General features: G+C 42.8%; 1 protein-coding gene across 1 annotated transcript in view; it reads right to left on the bottom strand.

The window, feature by feature from the left end:
- Pdpr (pyruvate dehydrogenase phosphatase regulatory subunit) overlaps positions 1-20,574 on the bottom strand; it is a 37,524-nt gene that overhangs the window by 12,796 nt on the left and 4,154 nt on the right. Inside the window, exons 3-13 of the mRNA XM_021169533.2 lie at positions 14,104-14,185; positions 13,840-14,003; positions 11,956-12,077; positions 11,566-11,683; positions 9,960-10,109; positions 8,396-8,588; positions 5,397-5,521; positions 2,756-2,911; positions 2,038-2,171; positions 839-987; positions 264-376 (exon numbers count right to left, since the gene is read on the bottom strand). Of these exons, the coding sequence (XP_021025192.1) occupies positions 264-376; positions 839-987; positions 2,038-2,171; positions 2,756-2,911; positions 5,397-5,521; positions 8,396-8,588; positions 9,960-10,109; positions 11,566-11,683; positions 11,956-12,077; positions 13,840-14,003; positions 14,104-14,185 (1,506 nt within the window). The remainder of the gene's footprint in view (positions 1-263; positions 377-838; positions 988-2,037; positions 2,172-2,755; positions 2,912-5,396; positions 5,522-8,395; positions 8,589-9,959; positions 10,110-11,565; positions 11,684-11,955; positions 12,078-13,839; positions 14,004-14,103; positions 14,186-20,574) is intronic.

Genomic DNA, 20,574 nt, shown 5'->3' with positions numbered 1-20,574 from the left:
TTTTTGGTTTTTTGAGACAGGGTTTCTCTGTATAGCCCTGGCTGTCCTGGAACTCACTTTTGTAGACCAGGCTGGCCTCGAACTCAGAAATCCACTTGCCTCTGCCTCCTGAGTGCTGGGATTAAAGGCGTGCGCCACCACGCCCAGCTTTCACACTAATTCTTATGCTTACTTGTAAAGTCAAATATAAATAAGAACGGAAAGTAGAAGATGATCTGCGCCTGCTTCTGTACTGGGCTGCCCTGCGAAGGCTGACTGATTACCTGTGTATTTCCAGGTGACGTCCTCCAGCAGCAAGTTGCTGTCTTTCGGCAAGTATTTGTTAAGCCAGGCCCAACAGCGGACCTGCTGATCGGTTGGAGAAATCATAAAGAAACTGAAAATGAAAACCCCAAAATAATCAAAACCAAAAGGCAGAAAATTTACACAGATTTAGTAACATTTCTAAAGAATCCTTTCCCATTAGAGTGACTACACCCAGTGTACAGTTATACATAGTACAGCTTATTCTGTTCTTATCTTTTAAACAGAGTGAGTCTCACTTCATAGGCCAAGCTGGCCTGGAACTCCTCATGTAGCCCAGATTGGCCCCAAACTTGTGTTAAACCTTCACACTCCTGACATTATAAGTATGAGCCACCAACCCACCCTGGGTTTCTTCTCTTTATTGGCCTTTGCTGATTTGTTTACAGGTGACTAGTGATTTAGACAGGAGTTTATGAAATAGTTTTTGGGCTCCTGGGACTGGGGCCTCCTAGAGAAGTACTAAGTGTTCAACATCCAGAGCCTATGAAGTATCAGTTTAGTGGAAGGAGAAGGGCATGGCAGCTCAGCTCACCTGTGTTTGGTCAGGCGTGCGATGCTGCAGTCGTTTTCGTATCCTCCATATTCATTGAGCATGCCAGTATGAACAATGTGGCCTACAGGCACATCGAGGTCATTGCAGAAAAGGTACTGCAGACTTTCTAACGCCTCGTCCCCAGTGGACTGCAAGGCAAGGGTGAGGCGGGGACAGTGAACACAGGGGCACCTGACTGCATGAACTGCAGCACTGCCCGACTGAGGGAACTCAAAGAGACAACCTACATGACACCATTTGCAGGCTTACTTTCCTGTAAGCCACAAGGAAATCTAACCATCAGTACTTATGATAAGTGGGTCTTACCAAGTTAACTAAAAACTGTTACAGGAGCTAACATTCAGAAAAATGTGATTACACAGATGAAGCACTAAAAGAGTGTAAAGTTCTTCCAGAATCAATTTTGAGGATCAAATGAAAAATGGGCATTTGGGAGCTAGAGAGGTGTCTCCGTGGTCAAGAAAACTGGCTACACTTCCAGAAATATTGAGTTCAATCCTAGCAACCACAGGGTGGCTCATAGCCACCTAAAACTAGAGTCTCATGAGATCCAGTGTCCTCTTCTGGTATGCAGATACATATGCAGACAAAACACTCAAACATGAACAAGTCTTTGCTGGGCTGGCGGTGCTTGCCTTTAATGTCAGCACTTAGGAGGCAGAGGCAGGCAGATCTCTGAATTGGAGGCCAGCCTGGTCTACAAAGTGAGTTCCAGGAAAGCCAGGGCTATACAGAGAAACCCTGTCTGAAAGAGAAGAGAAGAGAAGAGAAGAGAAGAGAAGAGAAGAGAAGAGAAGAGAAGAGAAGAGAAGAGAAGAGAAGAGAAGGCAGGGGAAGAGAGGGGAGGGGAAGGGAGGGGAGGGGGAGATCAAAGCAAACATTTTGGGGGCTGAAGAGGTGGCTCCTTGGTTAAGAGCACTGGCTGTTTGGTCAATTCCCAAGTACCCGCAAGGCAGCCCACAGCCATTTATAACTCCAGTCCCAGGGGAAGCCAAGGCTGCCTTCTGGCTTTCTCAGGTACTGCATGCACACAGTCAACAGGCATACATTGAAGCAAAATAACTATATATATATATATATATATATATATATATATATATATATATATATATATATACACAAAAAAAAAGAAAAACACTCAGTAAGTAGAAAATGTTTCCCCAAACTTTAATACTTACAGTTATTTCAAATTTTGTGAAAGAGGACATGTCAATGACACACACAGCTTCCTTGCAGCATTTGACTTCCGACTCCACAATATCAAACCAGTCTGGCTTGTAGAAAGTCTTGCTCTGTTCTAATGCAAGAAGGTCTATGAAGCAGAAAAGACACAGTGGGAAGTAAAGAGTTTTGACACTGAGAAGTCTTCATATATTTTATTATGGCCTACAGACTTTTTCTTCCAGGAAATCCATTCTAGCCAAAGGCACTCACTAAATACCAGTTTTAAGGTGGGGTAGAAGCAACTGTCTCAGTAGCTGAAGAGCTTGCTATGCAAGCATGAGGACTTGAGTTTGGATTCCCAGCACTGATATAAAGCTGGGACTAACAGTGAACCCCGGTTAATCCCAGTGGTGAGAGGATCCTGTGGCTTATTGGCCAACAGTTTAGCCAATCAGTCAACTCCAGATTCAGTGAAAAAAAAAATCTATCTGAAAAAGTAAGGTGGAGTACAGAGAAAACATAAATCTCTGGCCTATATGAGGGTGCATATATACACATGCATACAACACACACACAGCCAAGGGTGGTGGTTTCTGACTATGATCCCAGCAATTGAGATGCCAAAATAAGAGGGATGATCAGGATTCAAAGCTGACCTAAAATATAAAGTTAGTTCTAGGCTAAAATGTGAGATTCTTAAAAAAGAAGATAGACAGACAGACACATTCCTACCCTTGTTGGGTGGAACAAAGTACTTTGGCCTCTCAAATCCATGCTTTTCCATCCATCTGGCTCCTTGAGCATCCAGCCGGTCATAAAGAGGAGATGTACGTAACTGCCTTCCAGTCTGGAAATCCCAACGGGGAACCTTCAGATCATAGATCAGAGCTAGAACACATAAACACTCTATCAGCTCGACCTGGAAGCACAGGCTTACAATTCCAGAGACCTGGGTGGCTGAAGTAGAAGGACTTCAAATTCAAGGTTCCAGCCAAGCCAAGCCTGGGCAGCTTGTGATGGTCTGAATTAGAATGGCCCCATAGACTCATATATTTGAAAGTTTAGGTTCCCAGCTGGTGGAACTCTTGTGGAAAGGATTAGGAGGTGTGTCACTGGGGGGACTTTGAAGTTTCAAAGCCCACACCAGGTCCAGTGCTATCTCTGCCTCCAACTTGCAGATAAAAATCAGCTACTGTGCTAGTACCAGTCTTGCCTGCCTGCTCCATGCTCCCCACCATAATGGTCAGACTCACTGTCTGAACTATGCACAAGCCCCCAGTTAAGCAATTCCTTTATAAGTTGCCTTGGTCATGGTGTCTCCTCATAGCAAGAGAAAAGTAACTAGGACTGCAACTTAATAAGTCCCCATCTCAAAAACCAAGCAAGAGCTGAGGCAGATGGACTTGCTTAGCATGCATGAGGCTCTGGGGCTCAGTTCCCACGACCATAAAGAAAGGGGGTTGAGTGGGGGTAAGAACAACCTCTCTGCAGATACAAGCACTGGCGGCCCTTCCAGAGGATCTGGGTTTATTTTCCAGCACCCACATGGTGGCTCACAATTGTCCTCTAACTCCACTTCTAGGGAATCTGAGCCCTCTTCTGGCCTTCATAAGTATCAGGCATAAAAGTGGCACACTGGCATACACAGAAGCAAAATATTCATACACATCAAATTTTTAAATAAATTTTAAAAATTTAAAGCCAAGCAACAGTAATGCACAGGCTTTTAATTCCAGTAGGTGCAGTTGGATCTCTGAGTTCAAGGTCAGCGTGGTCTAAGGAACATGAACACGTTCCAGAACAGGGAGGACTACACAGAGAAACTGTCTGAGAATTACTAAGGTGGTGTTCATGATGGGCTATCAAAGTTCAGAGTCACAGACTGAACTGAGAAGAACTGAGTGACCAATAGCTATAAGAGCCTGGAATTATTCCAACTCAAAAGAGAGTAATTTACAGGGGAATAGCTCAAGTATCAGATATCACTCAATGGAACATGTCTAGTTCAGAAGAGAGAAAAATGTATAAATACTGGTACTATCTTGCTAACAAACACTAGCAAGTAATTTACACCTGTTTACATTTTTAGTTCCAAATTAGTCGGCAGAAACAATGAAACAGTCATGGATCTAAATGTTGCAAAACTCCAAAGTATATATGAAGGCCCTGGCTGTCCTTGAACTCACTCAGTAACCAGGCTGACCTCAAACTCACAGAGATCTACCTGCCTCTGCCTCCACTCCCCCAAGTAATGGGATTAAAGATGTGCACCTAGATTGATGAAGGCTGTATTTAAAGGGGACGTGGGTAATTTTGTTTAAGTGTGCTCAAAGACAGGTATATGTTGGCACACACAGTTCATCTCAGCACCCAAGAAGCAGAGGCAGGGAAATCTCTGAGTTCCAGGTCAGCTAAGAATACAGTGAGAAACAACCTTGGGGAAAAAAGCATGTGAGAGGCCAGCCGCTTTACATAACAGGTTCCAGGCTAGCTAAAGCTACAAAAAGTGTAAAAAAGGCACTTAATTCTTTGCTTGTGCTGCGGGGATCCACATGGTTTACAGACTTTCCCTTTAATATGTAAAGGGCTTATGGTACACCTTCATTTGGTGGTTCTGAAATCTGAAAGGCTATGTTATTCATATAACAAAGCTAAAATCCACATTAATCTCTTCTTTAAGATTTTTGGAGCTGGAGAGATGGCTTAGTAGAACAGCACTAACCACTCTTCCAGAGGACCTGAGTTCAATTCCTAGAAACCTGTGTAAAAGTAGGAGAGGCCAACTCGACAAAACTGTCCTCTGACCCTACACATCTGCCCTGTTCTGCAATATGTGTACACACACCATTACACGGAACAGAGAGACAGAGACAGAGACAGACAGAGAGAGACAGAGAGAGACAGAGAGAGAGAGAGGGGGGGGGATTGGCGGCACACACCTGTAATCCTAGCATTCAGGAGATAGAGGCAGGAAGATCAGAAGTTTAAGGCAATATAGCAAGTTAAAGAGCCTGGATTCTGAGACTCCATCTCAAAATAATGACAAAAACTACCCAATGACGTCAAAACCTAGGAGGGAAGCCGAGGTAGCACCAAGGCCCACTGAAAAGGCTACACTGCTAGCAGCACACAGGAAACTGCAGCATACCAGCTTGCAAGTCTAGTCCTTCCTATTCCTAGCATGGCCCCATGTGCCGGAAATGCTCCTAAATGTCAGGTAGGGCATAAATCCCTATCCTCTGACCTGAAATAGCCACAGATGAGAAACCCAATTCAAAATGGTTATTAAAGAGGTAAGGGAAAGCCCTGACTAATAAATCAAATGACGCAAAAACTGCTGAGCCCAGTAAAATTAGAGTAAAAGCACGCTTACGCATAACTTCCATGACCCGGTGGCGCAGAAAGGTGCGGCTGCTCTGGAGGGCTCCGAAGCGCTGCAAATCCAATTCCCAGACATTTTCAGAGGGATAACCATATACCATCCATTCTGCTAGGAACCTGTTTAGATGGAGACAGAAAGCTGTTGGGCCTCAGATGGGACAGAGAAGAATTCACATCATACAATCAAGAACCAGTGGAGCCACAGAGTGGGCAGCACAGAAGCCGAGCAACTCTAGACAGTTTCCTCACATGTTCTAAAGTAAACATGGATCCAAGTACTATTCTCACAGGACCACAAGGAGGACTCTCTCTCTTTTTTTTTTTTTTTGGGGGGGGGGGGAATAGGATCTCTATACATAAGCCCTGGCTGTCCTGGAACTCACTATATAGACCAGGCTGTCATCAAACCCAGAGAGATCTGTCTGCCTCTGCTTCACGAGTCCTGGGATTGCAGGAGAGTGCCAGTTTTTGAGGATTTTTGAAAAAATTTTATGTGTGTGGGTCTTTAGTCTGCATGTAAATTTGTGCACCAGAACAGCCGGTGTTTACAGAGGCCAGAAGAGAGCCCTGGATCTGCTGCAGCTGGACTCAGGTGGTTGTAAGCTATCATGTAGATTTTAACTCTAATACAGAATCCCTAACAGAATCCCCAAAAAGTGTTTAAGACATAAGCTGTATGCAGAAGTGCTGTGCTCCTCCTTCACAGACAGTCAGGTGGAGACAGCTCTCTGATACCTCACCATGTCTCTGCTCTAGATGTCTCTGACACGCTTCGGTTTTCACAGCCATCTAAGCACTGACCTCCGAATGTAACCTTTTCTTTTTATGACTGTGCATGTGTATATGATGAGAGCTGGCACTTCTGAATGTCAGGGTAACTGTGGAGTCGCTTCTCTCCCTCTGCCTTTACAAAGATCCCTAAAGTTGGACTGAGGTTGCCAGGCTTGTGCAAACGCCCTTCCCTACTCAGCCATTTCACAGGCTCCCCAAATGCCCGGAAAAATGCTCTATGAAAAATATATTTGACTGGACAGAGCATGTGTATTTTATTTCTGGATTTTAAAAAAATTGGTGCTTTGTGCCAATTAGAAAACAACAAAAAACATAACTCATGTACCCTACAAATATCCAAAGCACTGTGAGTTAGGAGGGCTGAAAAGCTGGCTTAGCAAATTAAGAGCACATACAGCTCCCATATAGGACTGGAGTTTCAGTTCCCAGAAGCCAGCATGGAACTCCAGCTCCAGCAAGAGGATTTAACGCCTGGTACCACAGGCACCCCCACTCATGTGCACATATTCATATGTACATAGTTAAAAAAAAAAAAAACTTTTTTTAAATAGAGAAGAACAGAGAGGCTGGAGAGATGGCTCCGTGGTTGCTCTTCCACAGGACCTGAGTTCCAATTCCCTGCAACCACATGGCAACTTACAACTGCCTGCAATCCAGTGCCAAGTGATTTGACACCCACACACAGACAAACATGCAGGCAAAAAGCCAATGCACATAAAGTAAAAATAAATAGATCGTTAAAAAAGAAAAAAGGAGCCAGGCAGTGGTAGTACACACCTTTTGTCCCAGCATCCAGGAGGCAGAGGCAGGAGAATCTCTGAGTCTGTGGCCAGCCTGGTCTACAGAGTGAGTTCCAAGAGGGCCAGAGCTACATGAAGAAACTCTGTCTTGAACGCCTACCCTTTAAAAAAAAGGCGTACCAGAGCATATCAAATGCGTGTAAGTAAGCACTGTTTACTGGCAATGTATACACGCACATATATTGTAAGATGTAAACATTTCAGATTAGGTTTATTGGGGGGGGTTAGTTTTTTGTTTTTCTAGACAGGGTTTCTCTGTGAAGCAGCCCTGGCTGCCCTGGAACTGGATTTGTAGACTAGGCTGGGGCCTCAAACTCAGAGAGATCCACTTGCCTCTGACCTCTGAATGCTGGGATAACGGTATGTGTCACCATGTTGGGTCCCACTTTCTTACTCTTTTATATATATATATATATTTTTTTTAATTAGGTATTTTCTTCATTTACATTTCAAATGCTATCCCAAAAGTACCCACCCATCCACCCACCCCCGCTTTCTCACTCTTAACCCAGGCTCAATAGAAATCACTAAGTGTCCAGTCTGGCCTCGCTCACTACAGTCCTCTTCCATCAGTTCCCTAAGTAAGCGGATTACAGGCACGTGCCACCATATCCAGATAACCAGCTTCTTTTTAACCTGAGAATAAAGTGTCCTATGCTGCTGAGGTCGACCGTGAACTCCTGATCCTCCCAAGAGTTGGACCTGTAAGCATACAGCTGATCAACTACTACGTGTGTGTGGCACAGTGGAGTCAAGCACACATGCCCTGCTGTGTAGCCTCTCACAGTCCACTTAGGCGCTCATTCCATCCTGCAGAACTGAGACAGCAGACCTATGTAACATAACTCCACATTTTTTCTTCCCCCAGCAGCCACTATTTTTCTTTCTGTTTCTATGACTACCCTAAATACCTCACATAAATGGAATTGTACAGTATTTGTATCCTTCTGTAACTGGCTTATCTTTTTCTTTTCAAAACAAAGTCTTACTATGAAGTCTTGGCTGGCCTCAAATTTGTAAGGATCTACCTGCCTCTGCTTCCCCAGCTGGGACTTTCCTAACTACCTATTTTTAAACTACAAATTTAATTGCCTATCTTGATTGCCTATTTCACTTACCATACCTGGCTACTTCTAACCTTACTCAATCAAAACATTAACATTGATAGAAACTGAAATATTAAAATTTTTTCCACAGGTTGTGGCTAAATAAATGACCGAGTTCCTAAAATATTATATTCAGTAACATTTATGGAACATGAATGAAGTAATTACCTTGAAGATAATACAGTTATTTATATTACTATCTGGTCACAGACATATTAACAATGAATACTCTAAAAAGGAAGAACCTAGCAAGCTAAAGCGTCCACAGGTGACTCTACATAAAAAAGACTTACTTTCCAGCTCCTCCACCCAACGACAGGCCAGCAGAGTTCATCCCTGCCAGGACAAAGTAGCCCTGTACTACAGGAGACTCGCCCATGATGCACTTCATGTCTGGTGTGAAGGTCTCAGGGCAATTCACCAACTTCAAAATCTCCAGAGTCTCCAATCCTGGCATCCTACGCAGGAGGGAACTCAACAGGGGCTCTGAGCAATCAAAACAAACCCAAACAGTCCTCACCTTTAGGGAATTAAACTTCTTCAAGTACTTATACTTTTTACTCCTCCTTCCAAAAAATTCTTTAGAGGAGTACGTTCTAAGAGTCATTTGGTTATCAGAAAGACGAAAATTGGTAGAATTACAGAACACACCTACAAAATGCCTGGCATGCAGAGTAAGAAAATCATACTTTACAAAGGCAAGAAGCCACACAACAAAAGGAACACAGAAAGTGACAAGCAGTAATCTTGAAGGGGTCAAGGCCTGTGGGAAGGTCTCCATGAAAAATAGTGTTTCCTACAGTGAGATGGATTTAAGAACAAGTTTGCATTTGTTCTATGCTATCTCTGCCCACTGTCCCTTTGGACAGCAGTAATTGATGGAAACAGGATTAACTGGCTGATGGGCACAAGGGTTTAGTTTCCCATAAGCAGCGATTTGTTCTTTTAAAAACCAACCAAGGATGGAAGAAAAATTAGGAGATCTTTTCATATCCTTTCAATTTATAACCATGTAACTACAATAATTATTCAAAAACGACAGAATTAAAGTCTTAATAAAGACCACATCAGCAAAATAATCTACTTTTACAATCCTCCTGCCTCAGCCTCCCACATGCTGCGATTACAAGCAGGAATACGTCACACCAAGCCTGGCTTTGTAGAAACCTCTTCAATTTCAGTAAGTCTTACTAAAAGAAAGTCCCCCTTCTAGTCTAAAGTTTCAGCAGTGATTTAAATAAGCCAGTCAAGCTCATTCAGCAAGCCTGTAGACCCCTGCCTCCATGAGCTAACCATAACCATATCCTTAGCTCAGGCAAACGCTAGACTACCCTTCATGATTACTATTGTACTTTCTGGAGCTGCCTTTTGTTTTTTTTTGGTTTGGTTTGGTTTTTGGTTTTTCGAGACAGGGTTTCTCTGTGTAGCCCTGGCTGTCCTGGAACTCACTCTGAAAACCAGGCTGGCCTCCAACTCAGAAATCTGCCTGCCTCTGCCTCCCAAGTGCTGGGATTAAAGGCGTGCACCACCACCGCCTGGCTGGAGCTGTCTTAAAGATAAATAACTACTCATGAAAATACCTTGAGGGCTGGTGAGATGGCTCAGTGGGTAAGAGCACCCGACTGCTCTTCCAAAGGTCCAGAGTTCAAATCCCAGCAACCACATGGTGGCTCACAACCATCCNGTAATGAGATCTGGCGCCCTCTTCTGGAGTGTCTGAAGACAGCTACAGTGTACTTACATATAATAAATAAATAAATCTTTAAAAAAAAAAAAAAAAAAGAAAAGAAAATACCTTGAAAAACGTAACATCTTAGATAAGTAGATGACACTGTTGTTATAATTGACTTCACATACCAAAGTGATCCCAGTCTTCACGAAGGTTCTGAATTTCCAACTGGTTCTTGCCTTCAGTGAAAATAGGTTTGGGGTTCTTCTCAAAGCCTCCAGACAAGATGCCACCCTGCCAGTTCCTAATGTAAATTCTTCCATCAGCATCCACAATGGCTGAAGAAGAGAAGCAACAAAGAAGTGGGACAAAGGAGAAAAACAAGGGGTTAGAGACCAGCCAGATTCCTAGATGGAGAGACTGCCTTACCAACAGTGCAGCATCCAATAAATACAGGCATCCATTAAAACACTTCTACTGAAAACCAGGCAGCAGTGGCGCACGACTTTAATCCCAGCACTTTGGAGGAGGAGACAGGTGGATCTCTGAGAGTTTGAGCCCAGCCTGGTCTACAGAGTGAGTTCCAGAACTGCTAAGGCTACATAGAGAAACCCTGTCTCAAAAAAAAAAAAAAAAAAGAAAAAAATGGAAAGAGAAAACATTGGAAGTCAGGGGGAAGGATCTTCCCACTCAAGATTACAGAAAAGATTGTTTCTCTGATTATCCCAAACATTACCAGGAATCTAAAAGCTTTGCCACCACCTCACAATCAAACTAAACTATGGTGGCACTGTGCCTCGCCAAAGTCTAACAGAAAGACTAGCAGAGTTCATTCCCTGAAATGATATCAAAACCCTCCTAAGCTCAGCATGCCTGCCTCTGCCTCCAAGCCCACAACAGTGAGTTCAGGCCAGCCAGGACTACACAATAAGACTCTTGTCTCAAAAAAATAAAATATAAGCCAGGCAGTAATGGTACACGCCTTTAATCCTAACACTCGGGAGGTAGAGGCAGGTGAACCTCTGAGTTCAAGGCCAGTCTGGTTTACAGAGTGAATTGGTGCACAGGCAGGGCTACTGTCTGCCCCAAAACAAAAGGAAGGAAGGAAGGAAGGAAGGAAGGAAGGAAGGAAGGAAAGAGAGAGAAAGAGAGAGAGAAGAGGAGGAGGAAGAGGAAGAAGAAGAAGAAGAAAAGAAAGGAAGGCAGACAGAGAGACTTACCGGCCAAGCAAGGAAGGAGTAAAGTAGCCCACCTTTTCTTCATTCCGTGGCTTATAACCATTAAACCACTAGGTACATGGACGACCTATACACTTCTACAACTGACACCATTGAAGATGAAAGCACAAGATGTATATTCCAAATTCTCAATGAACTATATATATTGGGGATTAAAATAAGCTTTCTGGGAAAAAAAAATAAATCTCAGCACTCAGGAGGCAGAGGCAGGTGGATCTCTGTAAGCTTGAGGCCAGCCTGGTCTACAAAGCGAATCCAGGACAGCTAGGGCTATTACAGAGAAACCCTGTCTCAAAAACAAACAAACAAAAACCAAAAAGCAAGAACATTCTTGGTGGCATCTCCATTCTGGCTATCTTTTCCTAAGAAGTAATCAAAGGAAATTTAGAATGGGATCCACTTCCCTGTAACATGCTCCAGAAAAGAAAAAAGGCTTCTAGACATAATATGTCCTTAATGAAGTTTTCCTTTCAAAGGACAGGATACTAGCTAGCGAGGAGATAAAATTATTTTTAAAAAGAAGAATGAAAGAAAGAAAAAAAATACAAGTCCTCACTTGGTGTGTTGCTCTGCAGAGGGGTGTCCCAGGGACGAGTCAGAAGGTAGAAGTGTTCACAGGCATGTAGCGGGATACTAACCGGCTCCTCGTTGGACAGACCCAGCTCATATGCCCACTACAATGGACAGTTTGTGGGTGAGAAGAGGAACAGAAACACAGTCAGTAGCCTTCTGACTAAGACAGTACACTACTTCACCCAGTGTGGGGAAATTCTACTGTTAGCTGCTCATATCTGAGGACTAGGTTTTGTGTTTAGAACATAATTCTGGATGACCCACTCCAAATAAGCAGTGCAGTATCTCAGTAAAATGGTAATCTTGTATCTCTACAGTAAAAAGTACAAATTTAAATAAAGTCATAAACCCAGTAGTACTGTTACCAACCTACCTGCCCAGCACAGTTGACAAAATATTGGCATTCGATCTGTCCTTTGTCTGTCTCCACACCAGTAACTTGACCTTTTTTGATCAGTACGTGAAGAACACTTGTCCGGTCATAAATCTGAACACCTATTTCAAAACAAAGAAAAAAAGAAGGCAAGTTATTAGCCACACACTGGTGATGCAGGCCTTGATCCCAGCACTTGGGAGGCAGAAGCAGGAGGATCTCTGTGAGTTCTAAGCCAACCTGGTCTACAGAGCAAGTTCCAAAACATCCAGAGCTACATAAAGAAATTGTCGCAGAAAACCAAAAAGAAAAGGAAGGCAAGGGCTGGAGAGATAGATGGCTTAGTGGTTAAGAGCACTGACAGTGTACTCATATACATAAAATAAATCTTTTTTTTTTTAAAAAAGAAGGCAAATTATTTGATGTTACAAAATTAAGGTTTCTTGGGGGGCTAGAGAGATAGCTCAGCCATTAAAAACATTGACTGTTCTTCCAAAGGTCCTGAGTTCAATTCCCAGCAACCACATGCTGGCTCACACCATCTGTAATGGGATCTGATGACCTCTTCTGGTGTGTAGGCATACATTCAGATACAGCACTCATATGTATTAAATAAATAAATAAATAAGGTTTTTTAAAAAGATAAGTGGTGGTACACGCCTTTAATCCCAGCACTCGGGAGGCAGAGGCAGGCAGATTTCTGAGTTCGAGGCCAGCCTGGTCTACAAAGTGAGTTCCAGGACAGCCAGGGCTATACAGAGAAACCCTGTCTCGAAAAAAAAAAAAAAAAGAGCAGGGACTCTCGTAAGTCTGACATGTATTAATCAGCACAAGTAGGTCCTTAGAACAAACGGATACTATTTAATGTTCTGTGCCCTTGGAAACCAATCATGATAGAAGTCAGTAGAACTGCTTTGGATTGTTACCCACAATAAGCTTGGACCCAAACCAACCACCCAGTGGCACTTCCTGTACCTATGTATAAGTGTTTACAGTATTTGCTTTTATAAACTACCCCTGGGATGAACCCCAACATAAGAGAGGAACTGCACCAATATAAGAAACTATTTGGAATAAGACGTCCCCTTTGAGTAGGGGTCGAGTAAAGTTTAAGTTCCCAAATCCTCCCAGGGAATTGACATCCTAACTTGGCAAAGACAGACATGTACATGGGCAACTGACACCCTGGTTGGCAAGTTAAGACAAGTTCCATCCTCGTAGACAAATTAGAACATGAACAAGGCAAGTTCCCTGTCACAGTTGAATACCCCAACCAATGGGAGCAGGATAAGTTTCCTTACAACAAAGACATGTCCCTAAGAAAATCCCCTATCCATAAGTCCTGATTGGTGGAATAACTTGGCACAGTGTTTGTAGATTTTAGGCTTAAAAACACTGTAGAGCTGGGCGTGGTGAAACATGCCTTTAATCCCAGCACTTGGGAGGCAGAGGCAGGCAGATTTCTGAGTTCGAGGCCAGCCTGGTCTACAGAGTTAGTTCCTGGAAGCCAGGGCTATACAGAAAAACCCTGTCTCGAAAACAAACAAACAAACAAAAAACTGTAGAATCTTAATTCAGGATCATGGTTCAGTTCCCGAATCTGGACCCTGGCCCTGATTGATCAGTCCTGGGGTGTAGGCTCAATAAATCATCCCTGTCTGACTGAGATCAGTGTTTGTGTGCTTTGTAACAACACAGTGCAGTGGTCAAAGCTGGAAAACTGAATAATATCTCATACCTTTCTTTCCCCATACCTAAGCTGGTCTTAGTACCTACTGTGATACACTCTCTTAGATAACCCCTTCCTTCCAAACTCATGCAAAATAATAACAACAACAACAATAATAAGCCAATATATAAACAAACAAACAGAAACCTGCTCACCGTTCTGGGAGGCAGCACTTGCCAGGGCCAGAGCCACATCAGCAGAGGACACTACTGCATCCTCAGGAACGTGCATGGCCCCGACCAGATCGTGCACATTGAGGAGAGGGTGAAGTTCAGCCACTTTCTTCGGGGAGATGATCTCAGAAGGGATACCTACAACACTGCCATAGAACACAAGGGACAGTGACATTTATGGGCTCTGTGGCAAAGTCAGGAGGGGTGTGTAGTCTTAATCTAAGAGTGTATAGAACTCTTACGTACTTCAGCCTTGAGTTGATACGCTTCAGAGAGATCAACCGGTCCTGAGTCTGGGCCAGAGAGATTGAGCCTGTCCTTAAGTAACCTGTGAGAAAAGTCAATCAAATGAGCAGTCCAATGGGACCCACTAGATTTACAGGTTATACCTATTATGAATCATCTAGCAAAATTTAAACACATCAGAGACATAACTACTCTTAGCTCACAGCTTTGTGAGAGTCAACTAGAATTCTAACATATATAAAAACCTTCAAAATGATAATGAAAGCTACTATGGCTGAAAGTTTACTAGGGTGAGAGCTCATTCCTTTCTTCATTCATTTTCCCTTTCAGTCATGGTGGAGTACACTCCTTAGTGAAAGCCATTCCTAACATTGTTTACCAAAGAGTCAGTCAGATTCATACTCCTTCCCCAGAACAGCCAAACAGCAAGCTGCTATCTAAACACAGGCAAGTGGACCCTCTTAAAACATTTAGTCTTGAGTAAGCAGGTGAATGACTGGAAGATTCTCGTCCCCAGGAGAAGCAGTAATGTCTGGACGGCTTATTCATCTTCCCTATGTCTTGGTTCCCTAGCCTCTTTGTAGCTGGAAGTTTCCTGGAATTAAGTGATTTAATAAGTTTTGGTTCCTCTTGAGTGGGAAGGTTTTTCTGAAACCAAGATGCAATGGCATCTCTAACTCATCTTCTTTCATGTTCATTTTTTTTCCTTTTAAAACAAATTTTTTATAGCCAGACCTGATAGCACATGCCTTTAATCCCAGCACCTGGTAAGCAGAGACAGGTGAATCTGTGAGTTCAAGGCCAGTAGGGTCTACATAGCAAGTTAAAGTCTAGCCAAGGCTACATAGTGAGACCCTATCTCAAAAAAAGTATTATTAATGTATATAGATGAGTGGATATACAAATGCCACAGCATGTGTGTGATAGTCGGAGGACAGCCTTCTCAGGGGTCAGTTCTCTCCTTCTACTATGGGTTCAGCAAGAAGTGTTAGCTACCAAGCCATTTCACCAGCTTTCTCTTGTAGGGATACTATTTTCATGTAGGAACGACTGTCTCTGATTTCTGACCCAGCAGAGATCTGATTGTAGACAAAATTTTGGTATTGTTAAGCATCTCCTGCCCTAGTATTTTGGAAACATTGTTCTCCATCACCTTCTCATTGGTTAAAAGTCTATGGCCTATAGCAAAAAGCAGAATAGTAAGGTGGGACTTCTAGACAGAGAGAGGAACTCTGGGAGAGAGAAAGGCATGGGAGAGTCAGCCACCAAGACGTGGATGGATGAAACTAAGGAGAGGCAACCAGCCAAGTGGCAGAACTTAGGAGAGTATAAACTGGATAACTGAGTTATGAGCTAGTGAAAAACAATGTGAGGGCTGGTGAGATGGTTCAGTGGGTAAGAGCACCGAATGTTCTTCCAAAGGTACTGAGTTCAAATCCCAGCAACCACATGGTGGCTCACAACCATCTGTAATGGGATCTGATGCCCTCTTCTGGTGTGTCTGAAGAGAGCAGTTGTGTACTCATATACATAGAAATAAATAAATAAATCTTTTAAAAAAAAGAAAAGAAAAGGCCCACACGGTTACACTCTCATATTCTCTCTCTCTCCTCTCTGGAAGAGCAGAAAATGCTGTAACCATTGAGCTATCTCTCCAACTCCCTGTTCTGTTTTTAAAACAAAGTCTATCTCTTTAATCCAAGTTGTTCTGGAATTCACAGCAACACTCATTCCTGCTTCAGCCTCCAAAACACTGAGATTACAAGCATGAGCCTCTCTAGGTATTTTAACCTACTGGTTATCTTGATTGTCAACCTGACAGGATTTAGAACTTCCTAGAAGGAGCTGGAGAGATGGCTCAGCGGTTAAGAGCACTGACTGCTCTTCCAAAGGTCCTGAACTCAAATCCCAACAACCACATGCTGTTTTACAACCATCTGTACAGCGACAGTGTACTCATATACTCATATACATAAAATAAATAAATCTTAAAAAAAGAAAAAAGAACTTCCTAGAAAACAAAAGTCTTGAGATGTCTGTGAGATTATTCCAGGGAGGCATAACTAAAGATCAAAGACCTATTCTACTTAGAAACACCATCCCATGGGCTGGGGTTCCACAGAAAATAAAAAGAAGGAAAGTAAGCCAGGCGGTGATGGCGCAAGCCTTTAATCCCAGCACTTGGGAGGCAGAGGCAGGTGGATTTCTGAGTTCGAGGCCAGCCTGGTCTTTCAGAGTAGGTTCCAGGACAGCCAAAGCTATATAGAGAAACCCTGTCTTGAAAGAACAAAACAAACAAACAAACACAAAAAGAAAGGAAGTACAACAGCAATACTCATCTGTTTCCTAACTGTGGACACAAGGTGAGGTGACAAGTCACCTCTCGCTCCTGCCACCATGCCTTCCTCACTCTTGTGTAGCCACTATCTGTGCGCTCAAACCATAAACTAAAACAGACCTTTACGTGGCTTGTCAGACATTCTGTCACCAGCAACAAGTAATATGCCCTCCTTTTCCAACACCAAATGCCTGCTTCCCTTTATCCGTAATGTATTATTCTCCAGTTACTGTCATACATTACTCATTTGCTGCATTTGAGGATAGACAGAAAAAAATAGAAGTGTCCACATCTCCTCAGGAAACAAAACTGTTAATTAAGGGTCAGTTCTATCAAATGTTATCTGTCTTTAGGCTAATAGGGAACAGTTTAAACACCTTGGTCAAAAATGGGCATATTCCAATCTCAGACACACAAGAAGCTGGGGTAAGAGGGTCACTGGAGTCTGAGTTCAAGTCCAGCTCAAACATAAAAATAAGCCAGGCGTGGTGGCACAAGCCTTTAATCCCAGCACTCGGGAGGCAGAGGCAGGTGGATTTCTGAGTTTGAGGCCAGCCTGGTCTACACAATGAGTTCCAGGACAGCCAGGGCTATACAGAGTTAACCCTGTCTGGAAAACAAAACAAAACAAGACAACCCATAGAAATAAAAACATACTGGGCTGGAAAGATGGCTCAGCATTTAAGAGTGCCGACGGCTCTTCTGAAAGTCATAAGTTCAAATCCCAGCAACCACACAATGGCTCACAACCATCCATAGAGACATATAATAAATAAATAAATCTCAAAACAAAAAAACAAAGAAAAAGAAAAAAAAAAGAAAAAAACATACCATGGTCAAAAGCTCCCTAGTCAGTCGGGCAGTGGTGGCGCACACCTTTAATCCCAGCACTCAGGAGGCAGAGGCAGGCGGATTTCTGATTTCGAGGCCAGCCTGGTCTACAGAGTGAGTTCCAGGACAGCCAGAGCTATACAGAGAAACCCTGTCTCGAAAAACCATAAAACAAAACAAAACAAAAAAAAAATCTCCCTAATCTAATTCTTTTACCTTGAGTATAATAGTTACGCACTTAAAATACTGTTGGTCTCTTCCCATCCTTCAAGACTTTATATTTGAGTATATAAATGTTAAAATGATTCAGAAGTGAGGCTAGAGAGATAGCTCAGCAGTTAAAAGCTCTTGATACTCTTTTCAGAGGATCCACGATCAGTTCCAAGAACCTACATGATGTCTTACAACCACCTGTAAGTCCAGTTCCTCCAGCCACCTCTTCTGGCCTCCACAGGCACCAGGCACATACATTGTACATATATATACATATACACTTGCAGCAGGCAAAATTGTCATATAACATGGTAGTTTGAATGAGAATGGTCTTCATTGACTCCTATATTTGAATGTTGAATTTCCCAACTGGGAACCATTTAGGAAGGATTAGGAAGTGTGGCCTTGGTGGAGAAGGTGTGTCACTGGGGTTGTTGGGCTTTGAGGTTTTAAGTACACACCACACCAAGTTCACACTCTCTCTTCCTTCATCTTGCAAATCAGATGCAAGTTCTCAGCCACTGCCCAGTACCATGCCTGCCTGCTGCCATATTTCCTGACAACTATACACTTTATTTTATAAATTGCCTTGGTCGTGATGTCTACTCACAGCAATACAGCAGTAACCAGGACATACCCATAAAAAATTAATCTTGAAAATATCTATATGAATTTGGGGGCAGGGGTCTCATTATGTAGCCCTGGCTGTCCTGGACCTCCCTCAGTAGACCAGCCTGGCCTTGAACTCAGAAAGATCCACCTGCCTCTGCCTTCCGCATGCCGGAACTGAAGGCATGCACCACTACACTCAACTACATATGATTTTTTTAAAGATTTATTTATTTTTATTATATGTAAGAACACTATAGCTGTCTTCAGACACTCCAGAAGAGGGAGTCAGATCTCATTATAGATGGTTGTGAGCCACCATGTGGTTGCTGGGAATTGAACTCAGGACACCTCTCCTGTCCTACATGATTTTTAAAACCAAAATTATTGAAAGTTACACTACCCTTCCTGATTGCAGCTGTTATATACTGTTTCCCACCTATCAATCTCAGTAGCTTTGTTTTTCTGTATTTCTTTTGCAAAAATTCAGCAGATAGTAGCTTTAAATTTTTTAAATATTTATTTGGAGATAGAGAGCTAGGTGCAGTTAAGGGCATATACTTCTCTTCCAAAGAATCTGAGTTCAACTCCTAGCACCCACATCAGGCAGCTCACACTTCCTTTAATTCCAGCTCTAGGGAGACCCAACTTCTCTGCCCCTATGGGCACCTGTACTCATGTACACATACCCCCACACACATAATTTTTAAAAATAAAAGTAAATTGGTTTATTTATTTATTTATTTATTTAGTGTGGATGCTCACATTCCATAGCCTACACACGGAGCTCTGAAGACAGCTTGGAAGAGCTGATTCTCTCCTATCATGAAGAACCCAGGAATTAGAGTCAGATAGAGTTGGTGCTTGTTAAAACTGTTAAATCAGTAAAGACTGTTACTTTCCATTTATATTTTCTACACTTTTAAGAATCAAACTAAGAGCTTCACATATACCTGGCAAAGACTACGTCCTCAACCCACTGAAAAACTATCAGCTTTTAGTCCTAGTGTTCCACTTACTTGACAAAATCCTGTCACATGCCATTGGAAGAACTATGGTTGTGATGGCAGACATCTCTAATCCCAGTACTTGGAAGAAGGCAGCAAGAGGATTAGGAATGCAAGGTCATAGTCTTCTCATTAAATTTAGATTATATATGTGTTTTCAACTTTAATAACAAAACAGAGAATGGGCTGGCAGGATGCTTCATTGGTTATAAAAGTTCCTGTCATGGAAGCCTGGTAACCTTAGTGAAATCCCTGGAGCCCATAAAAAGTGGATTCCCTGGCTAGCATCTATAATTCCAGCATTTCTATGGCAAGATGGGAGGTGAAGACAGAAGAGCTTCTCAGAGCTGGTGAGTGAGCTAATCTAGAATGGCACAAACAAGACACTCCGCCTCAACAAAGTACACATAGAGAACCAACTCTCGAGTGTCCTCTGACCTCTGCATACATGCAGAAGGCGAAAAGGCCTTGTGCACACTGACAGCACTCGAGGAGCCAGGAAAGTTACAGCTTACCTCGTCAAGGGATGAGATGCGTAGCTACTCTCCCGGGAATGCCACGAATGATGTAGTTTTACAACCTGGTGATCCTTTGCCGACTGAGGAGACAGGCTCTGCCCATATCTCCCAGAATTTATGTTTTTACTTAGCCCAGATCTTGAGCACTGCACAGCCCATTCTTCTAAGTGACGTCACTTGTGCTTTACAGCAGCCGAAGGAACTCTACATCTTAGGGTTGAGACAACCCTGACACCTATGGGTGTTGTCTTTACCTCACTCAAGACCCCCAGACCCTAAATCATGGGCACTATCTCTGAGTCAACAGTCCCCATTCTTGTGAAATAAGCTAGCTGTTCTTTGTAAAGAATCCCAGGGTAGACATGTCTAAAATTGTGTACTTAGGACAGAATTAATTGTTATCTAAAGACTTTTTTCCAAAATTGTGCTGTGCTTAAATATAACTAAAGTACAATGACCTGGGTCAGACTCTGGAAGTCTTGAGCTGAATTTTGTTCTTATCTTTTCGTGGATTGTTTTGTTCTGCCTATGGTGAAGCCTAAAGGGAATCACCACACATACACACAAGCATATCATACACACAAATAATAGAAAAAGTAAAAATACAGCAGCAAGTATCATGGTAGCTTACACACTTATACTGCTCTCTGCCTCTTTAAAATGCATTACATTTTTATTTATTGTTTTTGGCAGAAGGAGCTTGTGTGTTCCACTGCACTTTCACAGAGGCCAGAGGACGACAACTTGTAGGGGTCAATTTTCTCTTTCTACCACGTAGGATCCCAGGTACTGAACTCAGGTTGTCAGGCTTGGTAGCAAGCATTTCTACCCTCTGAGCTGTTTCACAAGCCTATGTACACTGTTTAACAGAGAATCTCAGCCAGGTGTGGTGACGCACACATTTAATCCTGGCGCTCAGAGGCAGGTGGATCTCTGAGTTCAAGGCTAACCTGGT

Source organism: Mus caroli, chromosome 8 (assembly GCF_900094665.2).
Source record: "Mus caroli chromosome 8, CAROLI_EIJ_v1.1, whole genome shotgun sequence".
Taxonomy (NCBI): domain Eukaryota; kingdom Metazoa; phylum Chordata; class Mammalia; order Rodentia; family Muridae; genus Mus; species Mus caroli.
This window is presented reverse-complemented; position numbering and strand designations above follow the sequence as displayed.